Source organism: Strix uralensis, chromosome 4, assembly GCF_047716275.1.
Source record: "Strix uralensis isolate ZFMK-TIS-50842 chromosome 4, bStrUra1, whole genome shotgun sequence".
Taxonomy (NCBI): Eukaryota; Metazoa; Chordata; class Aves; order Strigiformes; family Strigidae; genus Strix; species Strix uralensis.
This window is the reverse complement of record NC_133975.1, coordinates 49358144-49373090: the sequence shown is the minus strand read 5'-3', so window position 1 is coordinate 49373090 and position 14947 is coordinate 49358144. Positions and strand designations below refer to the sequence as shown.

General features: G+C 40.3%; 1 protein-coding gene across 7 annotated transcripts in view; it reads left to right on the top strand.

Moving 5' to 3' along the window:
• The window catches only part of TMEM131L (transmembrane 131 like), an 83525-nt gene extending 70837 nt beyond the window's left edge, over nucleotides 1-12688 (top strand). For 5 of the 7 annotated variants that reach the window (XM_074866633.1, XM_074866632.1, XM_074866636.1 and 2 more), the window contains 9 exons: nucleotides 603-727; nucleotides 2269-2426; nucleotides 3602-3787; nucleotides 4830-4908; nucleotides 5978-6063; nucleotides 7971-8091; nucleotides 9733-9821; nucleotides 10657-10799; nucleotides 12276-12688. In XM_074866633.1, the coding sequence (XP_074722734.1) occupies nucleotides 603-727; nucleotides 2269-2426; nucleotides 3602-3787; nucleotides 4830-4908; nucleotides 5978-6063; nucleotides 7971-8091; nucleotides 9733-9821; nucleotides 10657-10799; nucleotides 12276-12554 (1266 nt within the window). In that variant the 3' untranslated portion in view covers nucleotides 12555-12688. The remainder of the gene's footprint in view (nucleotides 1-602; nucleotides 728-2268; nucleotides 2427-3601; nucleotides 3788-4829; nucleotides 4909-5977; nucleotides 6064-7970; nucleotides 8092-9732; nucleotides 9822-10656; nucleotides 10800-12275) is intronic. The other 2 variants (XM_074866635.1, XM_074866634.1) reach the window with 1 other exon arrangement.
• Nucleotides 12689-14947: the final 2259 nt, after the last annotated feature.

The window sequence follows — 14947 nt, the reverse complement described above, 5'->3', positions numbered from 1 at the left end:
GTTCTAGTCTTGTTTTGGGAACTGTTGTTACAAACCTTTTTCTGTGTGTGGCTGATGGTGCTCAGTTTGCTTCTTGCCTTTTTTAAAATGACTATTATTTGTTGGTTAACTTACCCCATAATTTTCTCTGTTGTAATTCAAATGAATGCCCCCCCACACCCCCCCAACTGCTGAGGAAAGGGAGGATTTATTGCTGCTGAACTTGCACACAAACTGATCATAAATCTGGCAGATGTTTTTTGTTTTTAGCACATTGGGGATTTTATTGACTGCTTTCCTTTTTCTCCCCCTATTTTTTTTATTTCCCTGGAAGTCAGAGCTAGATGATGTGAGAGAGGAAATGCTGTCATTGGGAATTCAAAAATTTCTCTCTCATCATCTCTTGGTGTCTTGAAGGACAGAGTCTTGGAAACACTGGTCAAATTGATGGTGCTGGAAAGAGGATGTGCTGTGGAAAGGCACAAATCATGAAGTAACTATGCATTTGGGTCACATTGTCTTGTCCAGAGAAATTTAGCGAGAAAAATCCAGTGGAGTTCATCTACTGAGTTAACTTCATTTTATAATGTATGTATTGTCTCAGCTCATATTTTTATCTTTAGCAAGAAGATGCATATAGGAAGAAGAAACCTCAGGAGAAGAAGGAAGGAAATGTACCAAATATGAATTGGAATAGAAATAGAACATCTAGAAAAAATAAGAAAAAGAACATTAATATATCTACAAGGTATGTATTGCCTCATCAAATCATGAAGAAATACAGAGTTTCTGTAATGTTTCTGCACGTTTTGCATAGTACATTAGGCATGATTGCTTTATCTATTTAAATAAACACACTTTAATCCTGTCCTGAGCTTTTTATTTTAAGAATGTGCAGTACTAAGTATCACCAGCAAAAAGTAAAAATTTCCATTTGTAAATCTGCATGTATATAGACACACCCCATTCTGCATAGCAGTGGTTGCTCTCTGTTATAGTCTGGAATTTGCTGTCTCTGAAGTTTGGATGGTTAGCTTCCTTTCCATTGTGTATTGTATGGATAAAATCCAGTCGTGTGTTCTCTTCAGTGAAAAAACGAAAACAAAATTGTTGAAATGATTCCACTTTCAGGAGAATCATCTGCTATACTGAGTGACTGAGGGAACGTTGTCTTCTAGTAGTTTTGGAAGAAGAAGAGAAATATGTAGAAAGAGACAGTGGCTTGCATTTTTGCCATAATGATTAAAAAGATTAGAGCAGCACTAGGCTCAAAAGAATATTGAGAGCGCCTTGGGAAGTTACTTTTATTTTTCTCCCCTGAGGTTTCTTTAAATGCATTTCTAAAGTCAGCTGTAAACTACTCTTATTTATTTCTTCATGCATTTTAAATTTATTGTTTGGATTGCTGTTAAAAAATACTAGTTATAAACTGCTGCTAGAATAGAAACACTTAAGAGGAGAAAATCCACCTCCTTCCCCTCCCCCAGCCCTTTGAATTAAGGTCATGATCCTACAAAGCCTTCACAGACTTAATTTTTATTGCAAGTGCTCCTATTGAGATCAGTGGACATAACAAGGAGATTGTAAATCTGAAGGGGCCATTATAACTCATTATAAATAAATTATTATTCATTGTGTAGAAAGTCAGCACATGTGTAAATCTTTGCAGGATGCACACCTTTGTAGGTAGGAAAGATAAAAAATGGAAGTGAAATCCTGAAATTTGGTGTCTGTTCCTTGAACTGATTCAGCAGTTGCTACTTCCTGAGTTAAGATGTAACCATTTCCTTCCTGTAGAAACTTGACAGCTGGATTTTATTCATTTTCCTTAATATACTCTGATTACAATATTGGATCCAGGTATTTCAGTTTTACTAGCAAAAATTTAAAGATTACTTCAGATGATGGTTTTATTGTAGTTACAATTATGCCCGTGAAATAGACATAGGGCACATTTTTCAGTGTATCTAGATCTTCGTACAGTGCTAGACTGTGCATATCACTATAACATCTGATTGCCTGCTGCAAGTGCATTAAAGAATGGAGTTTAACATACACACATTATTTTGCTTCTCCCCTGAGAAGTAGTCTGTGTGGTGGGATATTGCATTTCAGGAAGGGTTTAGTTAGGTTTCTGTAAAGTTGGGGAATAAGACTCCTAAACCTCTTCCTTGCCCTGCATGCATCCTGCCTCAGTAGCCATGTGAGTTCAAGTGTTTAATGCCTGAAAAGGAAAATGCAGCCGAAATGTAAAATGCAAACATGTTTCTTTGGGTGTGGTTGTATTAGGGTCCCTGAGCAGAATGAGTTGAAGCATATGTGCAGTGAATTTGAAAGGCCGGATCTGAGAGCAAATATTGGAATAAGAGCCTGGTGTCCTCAGGGTAACGGGGAAAACTGTAAAGCAGACCAAAAAGCTGGAAGCTTGTCTATACAAGGAGAAACAGGTACGCAGTCTTAATTGTCTTAAACGGGGGAAGAAATGTAATGTGGGTTTTGTGGCAGTAGATCTGTATTCTTCCGTTGAGAGACTTGTGCTTCTCTGCCTTTTGAACTGTGACTTGAAGATGGCAGGCTGGCATGATGCAGTGCCTGAAATAATACCTGCTCGCTTCTGAAGGGCTCCGCACGTTTTCTCTGCAGGGTTGGTTGGTGGTGCAAATCAGAAGATGAATTAGTCTGAAGCCATAATCCATCAGTCCTGGGTGAAGGACTGACAGTCTGCTTGTTTTCAAATTAAAGCTGGAATTAACTGAAGCAGCTGTATTGCAAAGGCCACCTTTAGAATAAGCAGGTCATTTTTATAAACCATCACAAGCTTAGGTACCTGTTTCCTGCCTTTCTGTCAGGATTTTAATCAGCTGTTTTCCCTGGCTTTTGGGAGAGGGCTGAAGAAGGTATCAGGGTTTATAGGATTCTCCTTTGCCTCTGTACTGGGTCTGGCCTCCGGTCCCAACCACGAGCAGCGCTCCGCACCAGGCCTGCCCCGTGCGGGGGCAGGCGGTCGGCTGTCGCGAGCCCACCGAGGCGCTGGCGGCGCTCCTGGTCGGGACCGGAGGGGTTTTACCCACAAGGGTTGTTTTTTTTTTTTCCTATCTTATTTTCTTTCCCCTCTTTGCCCTGTTGAGAAAAAGGGGGGAAGGGGGGGGAAGTGATAGAGCAGCTTGGTGGGTACCTGGCATTTAGCCAAGGTCAAACCACCACAGTCTTCCTGATGAGGTAATGAAAAAGAAGAATCTATCACTTATGAATTCATTACTTGCAACATTTGTTATTGCTTTTAAGTATGCATGTTCCTACAGCCAGGATATGTTTCATGATTAAAATATTAAGTATATGTTTCAAAGAACAGTATGGGCTTCCTATTTCAAACTGTTTCTTCTAGCTGCACTGTATCTTCACTTGCATTCATTGTACTGGGGATGTTGTGTAGGTCATAAGCTCCTCTTGGAAGGGGCTGGTATGTTTATCTTGAGGCTATCAGTAAATATTGTTTTCTGTCCTATTATGAGTAAATTCAGAGAATCCATGTAAATTCATGTTTCAGATGACTTTCACTAATCTTCAGCTGAAGGACTTTCTTAAATGTTTTGTGTTGGGTTTTTTTTTGCAACTTCTTTAGAAAGCTTTTTTCAACGGTCCAAAAAGAAGTGTTTGGAGAAATTCTGTTCTGATTCAAGCTCGGATTGTGGAAGTTCATCGGGAAGTGTTCGTGCGAGTCGTGGGAGCTGGGGTAGCTGGAGCAGTACCAGCAGTTCAGATGGAGATAAAAAGCCCATGATTGCTGCCAGGCATTTTCTTCCATCTAGTAAGTTCTGCAAATACCACCTCTAATCAGTAGTGGGCAGAGTTTCAGCCTTCGTCCTGAATGGAAAGGGGTACTGTGGCATGGGGCACGTAACTCACCTTTTATAGGGCACCTCTCAGAAACAGGAGGAGAGATTTAAAGAACTTGGTACTTGAAAAAAAAAAGAAAGTACCACAAGTTTTGTGGAGATGAAGATGTGCTGTCAAGCTATAGAGAAAGTGTCATCCTCCTCCCTGAGAAAGCTGCGCAATTAGTTTTCATGGAAAGATGGAAGACCTGAGAGTCACTAGTCAAAGCAATTTTTGACTGTGAATTTATGTTACATCACATTGTTCTCTTAAATATTATAGCTATTTAAGAAATCCACAAATGAGGAATGTGTGAAAGCAGTTTAGATCTGAGGATGCTGGGATTAGATAGCTGTATTCGAGTCATAAGTAGCCAGGAGACCTGAGCCACTTGACTAGTATGAGAAATGGAAACTGTGGTTCATTACTGCAGTTTTGGGAAAGTCTGAATATCATTAAAACAGTTGAAAGCCTAAACCCTGTCACTGCCATCACTATCCAGATTGATGTAGCACTAGAGGTAAATTTTAAAGAAAGTGGTGAAGTGACACAAGTAAACCTACCTTTGAGTACCTGAAAAAGCTGTTTTGAATGATTTCAAAAGACCCATATACTTACATGTGTATTTGTATATGTATGAAACTTTACATTACCGAAGGATAGTATGTGTTATATCTGAACCTGCGATCTAATAGATAACGGATTGTGTGTACATTACTTTTCTGTTTGTTCAAATTGTAATGCCTCTTAAAAAAAAAATTTGGTAGTAATAAGGAACCTTTCCATTAAAAGTGTGGTAATCACTTAAGTCATAAAATACATTTAAGACCATGTGGGCGTAGATAGCATGCTTTGAAATTAATGCAGTTATAACTTGATTAACACCATTGATTATTCTGTTTGTGTGTATGTATATTCTGTGCATACTTCTTTTTTTTAGGATCTTTGATTTTCACAGTCATTCTTTTCTTTAGGAGAGAATATTTCACAAAATGATTTTCCATCTGAAACTCCTATCACTTTAAATCTGTCTCATAACATCTGCAATACCAGGTAAAAAATTTGAATCTACACCTATAAGACATTAAAGAAACACCACCAACTTGAAATCTTGTCTCCATTTGATAAATTAACCTACCTGTTACCTTGCCATTTTTTGTGATCATGTAATTGTACTTACTAGTTGGAGGAAGAAGAATCTTCTTTGTTACAGGAAAAGATATATGCAAAATGGATTATGCTGAGGAAATACAATAAATGCTTCCAAAAGTAAAATAAAATTGGGGGGAAAAGGAAATGTTTTTTCCCCTCTCATTTCTTCCAGATCTTAGCAACTTCCTACATTTCCATTACTACTTAGTTATATTAAAGTAATAATGGTTTAAAAATAAAGGTGGGAGTGAGACTTTCAAGTTGATGTTATTCTTTTAATGGGAATAATGTTCTCCTAGGATATACAGCATGAAAGGTGATTTCCCCCCTCCCCCACATTCCTTTCTACCTCTTCAGTAGAGATAGCATCTCCAATTTTTATTACTACGAATCCTCACTTCTCATTCATGACACTCTGTTTCTACTAGCAGAAGTAATTTAATCCTTTTCCTCGGGATTCTGGTGCTTGGAAATGTTCCTTTTCCATTCATATTGACTAGTTTATTTGATGGGATTCAATGAATATGCAATCGATGTTCATGTGTGCCTAGGTGTCTTCATGCATATAAAAGTAAACTTGCCTGAAAGTTGTTGGGACCATTGAAATGTTATGAGAGATCCTACTCATCTCCACAGACTATAGCTTGGTTTCCACTTTTAGAGAAGAGCTGTAGAATTAATTTGCAATAGGTTGCTACTTGGATAATAAAAGTGGGGTGATTAAGATGTATTAATTTTATTCATTTTGCATGTGTAATAAGTAGCTGGCTTTTAAATGGAAAAAAATGTAAAAAAATTGCACAGTGGTTAATTCAAAATAAGAAAAATCAGGAAAGAGTGGGAAAGCAATAGCAATCGTGATGTTCATTAGAATATTTTTTTGTATCTCTGTATATTTCCTTTGAAATAATTTGGATTATGAAACATAACAGTGTCTAGACTTAAGAAATTAAATTTTCTTTTCATTCAGCAGAGATATGAACAGCATCCCCCAATATCCTGAAACCTTGTGTCCCAATTTCACTGACATAGCTGCAGATCCTGACAAAAATAAAGGTCAGTTACTTTTATTAACAACTGAAGCTTTTTTTTGCACACTTCGTCACACAGTTTCAGTGGTGTTGTTAATAACACTTGTATACACCAACTTGATAGACATGTTTTTAATAGAACTTGACTTACTTCTAAACAAGAGCAAAGTTAGCAAACAAAAGCTTATAACCATGGCATTTTTTGCTGCATTTTCTCTGTGTGAAGACAGCATTTAGCTTTCAGCTCACTTTTTAGGTATTCTTTGTTTTTCCTCCTCTTGCTTTGCACAGATTTATGTCCAAAAGTAATGTGGTTGCGAGATCAAGAGCACTGGTTGCTGTGTTAAAATAAAGCTCAGCATCAAATTGGATATGGCCATTTTCCTCTCTAAATTTCCACAGTTGGGACTTGTTCTCTTTGAAAGCAATAATGAATGAGGTTAGGTTGAGCTGTTAAAACTCTCTGAGTTTTCATTGTTTGTATCTGTACTGGGTCTGGCTGAGCTGGAACTGGTTTTCCCCTGTAGCAGCCCTCATGGTGCTGTGTTTTATGTTGGGAGCCAGCAGGGTGTTGATAGCACACTGGTGTTGTGGCTACTGCTGAGTAGTGCTTACACAGCACCAAGGCTCTTTCCAACATTTTCCCCCCCCACAGTGGGAGGGGGTGGGCAAGATCTTGGGAGGGGACACAACCAGGACAGCTGACCCGAACTGACCAAAGGGATATTCCATACCATATGATGTCTGCTCAGTATAAAGCTGGGAAAAAGGAGGAAGGGGGTGGGGTCACCCTTGGTCCTCCGAGGCAACCACTACGCGTATTGGAGCCCTGCTTCCTGAGAAGGCCCGACAGCGCCTGTTAATGGGAAGTAGAGAATAAATCTGTTTTGGTTTTTTTTGCTTCCATGCGTGGACCTTTGCTTCGCTTTGTTTATGTTAAAACTACTTTTGTTTTACCCACAAGGGTTGGTGTTTTTTTTTTTTTCCTATCTTATTTTCTTTCCCCTCTTTGCCCTGTTGAGTAAAAAGGGGGAAGGGGAGGGAAGTGATAGAGCGACTTGGTGGGTACCTGGCATTTAGCCAAGGTCAAACCACCACAGTATCTCAAAGGGAAGTACTGTTAACTTGTTGAGTGGGTTTCATAAAAGCTGCAGGCTACATGGTGAGGTGTAGTTTGAAAGCTGGTTAGGACACATGGTCCTTTGGGCAGCAGAACTGCCTGCCCATGGCTGTCCCTTCTGCTGTCAATTTAACCTCTGTCTGGTAGGATACAAATGCTGATTAAACTTTTTCTGCAGTAGCAATACATTCTATCATGTGAAATAATGAAATAGAGCTCACTTTGCAAATGTTGTCTCATGGAAATTGCTAATTTGGATTTTTTTCTTTCCCCAGCTGCCTGTTCTCACAGAGTTGATAGGAACCAAGTATCTGTGGGCAGTCAGGGCACTCAGTCTGTAGAGAGCAGCACAATGAATATCTGCCCTAGGGGCTAAATACAGCCCTAACGAGTTCACGTATTGTTTGCTCGTGAATGGCTCTTGTCTATTAAAATCCCGACCCTATTCCTGCTGCATTCATGCAGTTGGACTTCAGAGATGGTTTCTGACTGATGGGTGGGGGTGTGAAGAAGGGTGCCGCCTTGGCGCTGGCAGCTGATGACTTAAGGACTCTGTAGGAATTTCTTGCCCTGTTGTGTTCAATTTCAGATTCTTGGTTCAAGTCTTTTTATATATATTTTTTTAACAAATAGAAATTTTGAGCTTTGTTTAAAGATGGACATTCATCACAAAAAAATTAGATTGGTTAGTAATTCTGGATTTTTTTATCACGCATACAGACCTCATTGTGGATCTGAGAATAAAGTGTCATTCAGAGTTTGTGGAGCTGCCTTCCTGTTGTTCTGCATTTCATTCCCTTTTCCCTTTTTAGGTCTTTACCCAACAGGAGACTTGTGGCCTGCCCAGCCAGTCTGCCTGACAAACAGTTTAAACTACAACCTTGAGAATAATATACCATGCATGATCCAGGAAACCCCCTCTGTTCACAACAGGCAAGTTATGTTTTATGTAAACAGTGCGGGGTAATGCTTTGTTCAGGTTTCTGTGATGCAAAGGACTGTACTTGAGCTTACCTTAGAATATTTGTGAGGCAGGTGAGTAGCTAAAGTAAAATTCTTGCTGTCACTTCAATCTTAGTTCTAGTTGTTTATGCTCTTCCATTAGTACGTTATGATTAATTTTGCTAAGACAAATTCACTGGTGTTCCTGCTCACATAGAGATACTCCAGAACTTCTTTCAAATTTGATTAAATACTTTTTGGAAAGCTGTTACTTTCTTCCACTTCTTTTGCACAGCCAGGCAGAGGGCCTGGCTTTTAGGTTTGTTGTCCTCTTGCTAAATGCGTAGCTTCTGTGTATCATGAGGTATGTTATGCAGTGTGTACTCTTGTTAAATGGCATGAGCAGACATTGTTAAATAAAGGCAAATAGTCCAATTTGAACGTGGTGTAAGGATACAAGTTGGTCCGACTATTTCAGGCTCTGTGTAGGTTTGGGTTGATCTTCCTTTAGTAATGAACTTGAGTAATTCTGGTACTTTAGACACTGCACACTGCAAATTTTACTAATGAAAGATGCACCACAAACTAGTGAGAAGAAATACTCTGCCACCACACAGCAGTGAAATATGGCCGGTTCTCCAGGTCATATCCTGTCATCTGAAATGAGAGAGTGGTAACTCAGAAATGCCCAAGTGATGGTCTTGTGATCCTAACCAGCCTGCTAACCTCAGTTCTAACTGTCATGTCAACAGACTGCAGCCCTAATGATTGGGAGCAGTGGCCAGGAGTCTGTTCAGCTCTTAAGTCAGATGAAATACATGGTGATTTATGGCAGATTATGTATTATGCTACTTTGCGTTCATATGCCCATCTCAATTTGAACTTTGTATGCAAAACTACATTCATATGTAGTAGTGATAACTTATGATAACCTTTTGCCTGAATAGTAGAACTGAATTAGCACAACATGAAATCCTTTTATGTGCCTACCTTGTCCGGACTAGGTCCAGATTTGGACTTCTTCAGGCTCACTGCATAGCAGGACTTGTTTCACTTCTGATATATCTTTAAGAATTACTTTTGAAAAGTCTTCTTGAAATTCTGAAATTATTTTAATTAAAACAAATACAATCCCTACAAATTAATGTGTAGTTTAGAAAACATAATTGTTTAACAGGACTTTAATGCATGTGATAGGGAAAGTAGAAATGCCCATTTTAATTGCTATTCTTAAGCATTCAAATGCTTGAGGATGCGTTACATTTTCTTCTATTGCAAATCACATTAGTTCACTCTCTATCTACCATTACCACTGCTGTGGGAAAGAAGTACAATTATTTTCTTTATACAGAGGAAGAAGTTGAACCCAGTTAGGTGTTGCAGGACTCTGGTAGCTGGTCATTACAAGTTGTTCATCCTCCCAGAGGAAAAAGAACTCAGTGAGAGAATCGCTGTGATTATGCAGTGGAAGAGTAGATCCTGGCAGAATTGGCAAGTGGAATGTGGAAAGCCTTGTCATCAGTTACAGGCATCTTGCATCCAACAGCTTTACATTAAATAAGTATTCCTAAATATTTTTCAGAAGTTCTGTGGATTGTTTCTGACAGCAGATTTTTCTTTTTCTTGAGACAGCTTCATTGACTGGAACGCAGCTTGTGACAGCCAGTTTTCCAACATGTATTGTCCACTAGAGATGAATGAATATGGTGCTTTCCCAGAAGGTAGGATGAAATAAAGCATATGAATTACCACTGAGCATGTTTTTTACTCTCACCTTTTGTAGAACAAAAGTCTGAGCTTGTCTATAAACATCTGGGCATTCATTGCTTAAGCAGACTTCACAGTTTCCAGCTGACTGGGTGCTCTGTAGTAATAAACAATGTCTGCATGTGGTGGATGAGAAGGCTGATCTTCCTATGGAGTTATTCAGCCTGAAAAGCCAGTATACAGGACTCTGAGAGGGAATAGAGAGAAATGCTTGTGACCACAGTATTACACAAATCTTTCTGCACAATTTTCTTTGTTTCCCGTCTGGCAGACTTCTGCCTTCCAGTGTGTGAAACAGAGCGCCTCTTGTGACCAATTACCTTTCCAGGCTAGAGTTTCTTGGCTTGGGAAGCACACTGGCAGCAACCTAGAATCCTTTAGCATTACCTAAGCAATAATTAAAGGTCAGGCTACAGTATCACAGGCAGCACGGTGATCCCTCGGGTGCTTAGAGCTGAGGCATGTTGGCAGTGAAGCCTGGGTAGGTTCTGCCATGCACGTTCTGTGGCTAATAAAGACACTGTTCTCCAGTAGACAGGTTGCCAACTCTTTATCCCATCCCTCTGATAGCAATTTGTTAGTGGGTCCCTAATACAGAATGGTAGTCTTGTTAACAGAAATTGTTACTCTGTGCTGCTGTGCTGCCCTGAAGCTGCCTGAAGACACTGAAGTCTGAGGCTGGTTCTGGCCTGGCGCACTCCAAGAAGATTCAGTGTTCCTCCACAGAAATGTTAGTAGTGTTTATATTGCAAAAGCCTTATTTTGTCTTCCTGCTTTTATAAACTACAGAAAACATGAACTACCCCAGTAGCTTCCCAGGTACTGCAGCAGTGCAGAATACTGCCTTCATTGACCAGAACTGTCCCTCCACCTGGAACGCACCTCCCAACATGCCACCTACCTGGGAGCCCGCCAGTTACGTCAACTCCACAGTGAGTATTGTCGCCATGAGGCGCTGCCTTCGTGTGCCTCTTCAAAGCCTTCCCAGTGTATTCCTGTCTTTCCCCTACCTGTTGCTCACACGTACCTCATGAATCATTTCAGTAGCCTGATGTGTGTATTTGATGCTGGCATTGGTAGCCTGGCTTTTTCCCAGCCGTTGGTCAAGGTTGTTACTGGACCTTGTCTGTGAAATTGTAAGAGAGATCCTTTTGCCTGAAGATTGACTAAAATCATCTTACGTGTGGAAAAATATTTTGGACTTACATAGTCTACTGAGACTTTTTCCTATCAAAATCAACCTTTCCAGATGAGGGTAAAACACAAAAAGTGCTGACAGCAAAACCCAAAGAGATTTGGAAATTGTAGAGCTGAATGGACAGCTGCTCTCAGTGACTTTGACAGGTTTTTTTGCTAGGTAATCCAAGTGATTTAAGCTGGATTTGTGCAGATTTCTGAATGCTGACTTTGACCTGTTAACGCTCCAGACTAGCCGTGTTTATGTCATCCCATAGTGCAATGTAGTGACTTCAGTTCAAGGTGGTCTTTAATTGTAACCACCTTCTCTTCTGCTCATATTTCAAGATCTTCTATTTTAGATTTTTTTTTTATTTACAGTAGGTTTATTTTGAATAAAACTAACCAAATAAAGCAAGAAATATTTCTTACTGCAAAAATGAAAATTCTGCTATGTTAAAAAGTGGCAAAACTGGTAGAAGACTGTTTCCTAAAATAAACATGGCTTTATTTCATATTTTATTCAGGAATGCCAGGAAACACAGAAGGTAGAGATTGGAAAATACATTAGATAATTCAGTTCATTTCCCTGGCGAGCTTTTCCCTACAATACATTTCAGTGTTTCATTCAGTTTTAAAAGTCCCAAGACTTCCATGACCTTCTCCGAGAGACTTCCTCACAGACTAACACATCTTGCCCTCCAGGAGGTTCTTTATAAGCTTTCGAAATTTTCTAACAAAATTCCCTAGCTCCCAATTATAGTCTCTTTTCCATACTGAATATCCCTTTCTGCTCCCGGCATGCATAGTCTTTCAGTACTGACACGTACTTCAACCTTTTTCTTGTCATTTCTTAGGCATCCTTCTCTTTTAATTTTAACTCTCAAAGCATGCATGATGCTCTTCACGTGTATTCTGTTTCTCCCTTATTTCTCTTAACAGCCTGACCAGAACTGAATATAGTATTCCTGTTAGTGTAATACCGATGCTGTGCAGCGAGGAGCTCATATGGCTTTATTTAGCAAAGTGCCTTTACACACATACGCTAATGCTGCTGTAATATTTTCGGCAACCATATTGCTTTGTAAACTCATCTGCAATTTCCTACTTGTGCATTTCCTAAGTTCTCTGCATAAATGTCACTTTCTCCTATTTAGTACTGGATTTCCTTATTTTCTTTGGCAAATGGTCCATTTTGCAGTTTCCCATACTGATTTTTTCTTGCTCTACAGCCCTACCTCTCAAGCACCCGAAGCTTGTCTCCAATGTCTGGACTTTTTGGTTCCATCTGGGCACCTCAGAGTGATGTTTATGAAAGCTGCTGCCCTGTCAGTGCCACGACCCAACATTCAACCCACGTGGAGAACCAGGCAGTTATGTGTAAGCAGGAATACTATCCAAGGTTTAACCCCTTCCGTGCCTACATGAACTTGGACATATGGACTACAGCAGCCAATCGAAATGCAAATTTCCCACTTTCGAGGGACTCGGGTTACTGTGGAAACATGTGAAAGGAATTTGATTTAAAAATGTGAATAAAGATGCTTGCAATTTTGATTACTAGAGTAAGCTGGTTGTTGAATAGATTACAATGTTGGTGGATATTTTGGCACTTTTATATTGAAAATAAATTTTTTTTACTGAAGTCTGAGCATTCAGTGCATTTTAAAAAGCAAAGCATATTCAGGACACTGTTATTGTCAGGTGAAGGCTATAAATTTAAAACTTAATTTTTTTCAAGAATAAGGACAGTATTAGGTTCTTAAAAGCATCCATGAACCTGTACTGCACGTGTTCCTTCTGAAGTTTACGTACTGTGGTATAAAGTAGGAGTGGTTTAACATTTGTAGGTACAAACTTATACCTGTAAGTAATCGCATCTGTACCAAATTGTAGCACTGGGGACCTACCTGTTGATGCAGATCAGAGACTTTTTCAAGTGGTGTCACTTCTACTGCTGACATTTGTGGATGTAAACTTCTGGCAGTAGAAAAGAGGCTGAATTGTGGCTTGTTTATCTGGCTTCAAAATGCAGGCTGTCACTTGGATGATGTTATGCTTGTGCAGTGTGGGTGAGTGGGCATTTCTTCCAGGAGCTTTTCTTGCGAGTGACTCCTGACATTTTGTGTTTATATTTTTAGCCTTCATGTTGCAATAGCATTTTCAGCGCATTTAATTGCCCTTGTTTAAAATGCCAAAGCTTGAACTGGAACAAATATTTCTTTGAGAGCAGAGTTCACACCACTCTCCAAAACAGAACAACATTGTGTTAGCTCATGTTACAAGACTGAATCTTTGTGGTGGGAGAGGCAATCAGGGGAGTGCTGCCACCCATGTGAGGGCTGAATCCATCATGCAAGCTTGATGGCTCTGATGGCTCTGCTTACTGTTCCTGTAGCAGATGGCTCTGCTTACTGTTCCTGTAGAGCTTTTTCTTCTGGCATGGCAGAGTGTGTCTGGGCATCTTCACTCTTAGGTGTCAAAAAGAGGGGAAGGCATCCCTTAGGTTCAGAGATGTCCTTGGCAAGGGAACTTGTTAAGCCTGGAGAGAGAGTGAAGGGTGATCCAGTAGCAGTCTTGTACAGCTGCTTGCAGGAGAGCCATAAAGATGGCAGAACCAAAGCTTGCATGGCAGCTGCAGGCGTTATGGGAAAAGTCACAGGTTGCCACGTGGGGAGGTTCAGGTTGAATGTGAGGAAGACTGACTTCACTTGGAGGGTGGTGCTGCAGGAGGACTGGGTGCCCCATGAGGTGGACAGATCTCTGCTTGGAGGTGTTCATGACGCAGCTGAACGAAGCTGCACATGACCTGCTTTAGTGGTGGTGGCAGTCCTGCTCCTCGTGGGAGGTCGGACTCGAGACCATGAGGGTCCAGTCACCATTTTGAGGATTCTGTGAACTTGAGCAAGTTCCATACTTTTTGCTACTTCAGTTGTTTTCTTCTTGTCCTTCGAATGCAGACTGACTGAAAGACAAGAACTCTGACAAGGAGCTGTTGAGGCTTTCACGTTTGTTTTTATTCAAAGACAGAGCAGAAAAGGCACTGCAAGATAGCAGATGGCCTGTGTGCAAGGCTGCTCGGCAGTCTGAGCTCCCAGACCTAAATTCTGGCCCTGCCAGTCTCACCGCATTGCTGAGCTATCGGACCAGCTCCTCTGACTTGCTGCTTTCAGCCAGAAATGCCATCCCAGTTCTTCAAATGTTTCTCCAGAAACAACGCATTTCTGCAAAAAGTTTGTTTCAGTAAATCAACAGTTCCTTCAAAGAAAGCTTCGTTGAAAGATACCCTGCCAGCTATGCTTTCACGTGCGTTTGAGTTAGCTCAGAGGTAGCAACTGGGTGGAATAGGCAAAAGCTGCTACGTTTACCTGCTTTAACTGCTCATGTGGAAGGTGCTCCTAAGCCTGCCTTTGGTTTCTATGTCAGAAAAACAAGTTTGTCACTGAATGCTCTTCTGAGCTATGGTGTTTTAATGGCTTGATCAGGAACTAGTGCCTGGAGTCTGGCTGCTTTCCGTGATGTGTCGTGCTGGGCGGGAATCTGTTTGACTCTGGAGTTTAATCATAATTGCTTGTGATTCTGAAGGAAAGTTCACATGTTCATATGAACTTTGATGTTCCTGAAATCAGTACTTAAGCCATGAGAAGTAGTCATAACCACTGACATGCTTTCTGTGCTCCTCTTGCCTATGGCAGGAGACTAAGAGGAAACAGAGTGGGAGCACAAACACAATAAATACAGAGAAAAAAAAAAAGGTGATCATTTGGTTTGAAATGCAGTGAAGTTCTTTATTCTCTGGATAATGTTGCTTGTTGTATAGCATGTTCACTGAATTTTGGACATGCAAAGGAGCAGAGAGGACATGCAAAGCTGCACTGTTAAATTACCCAGCTCAATCTATTAA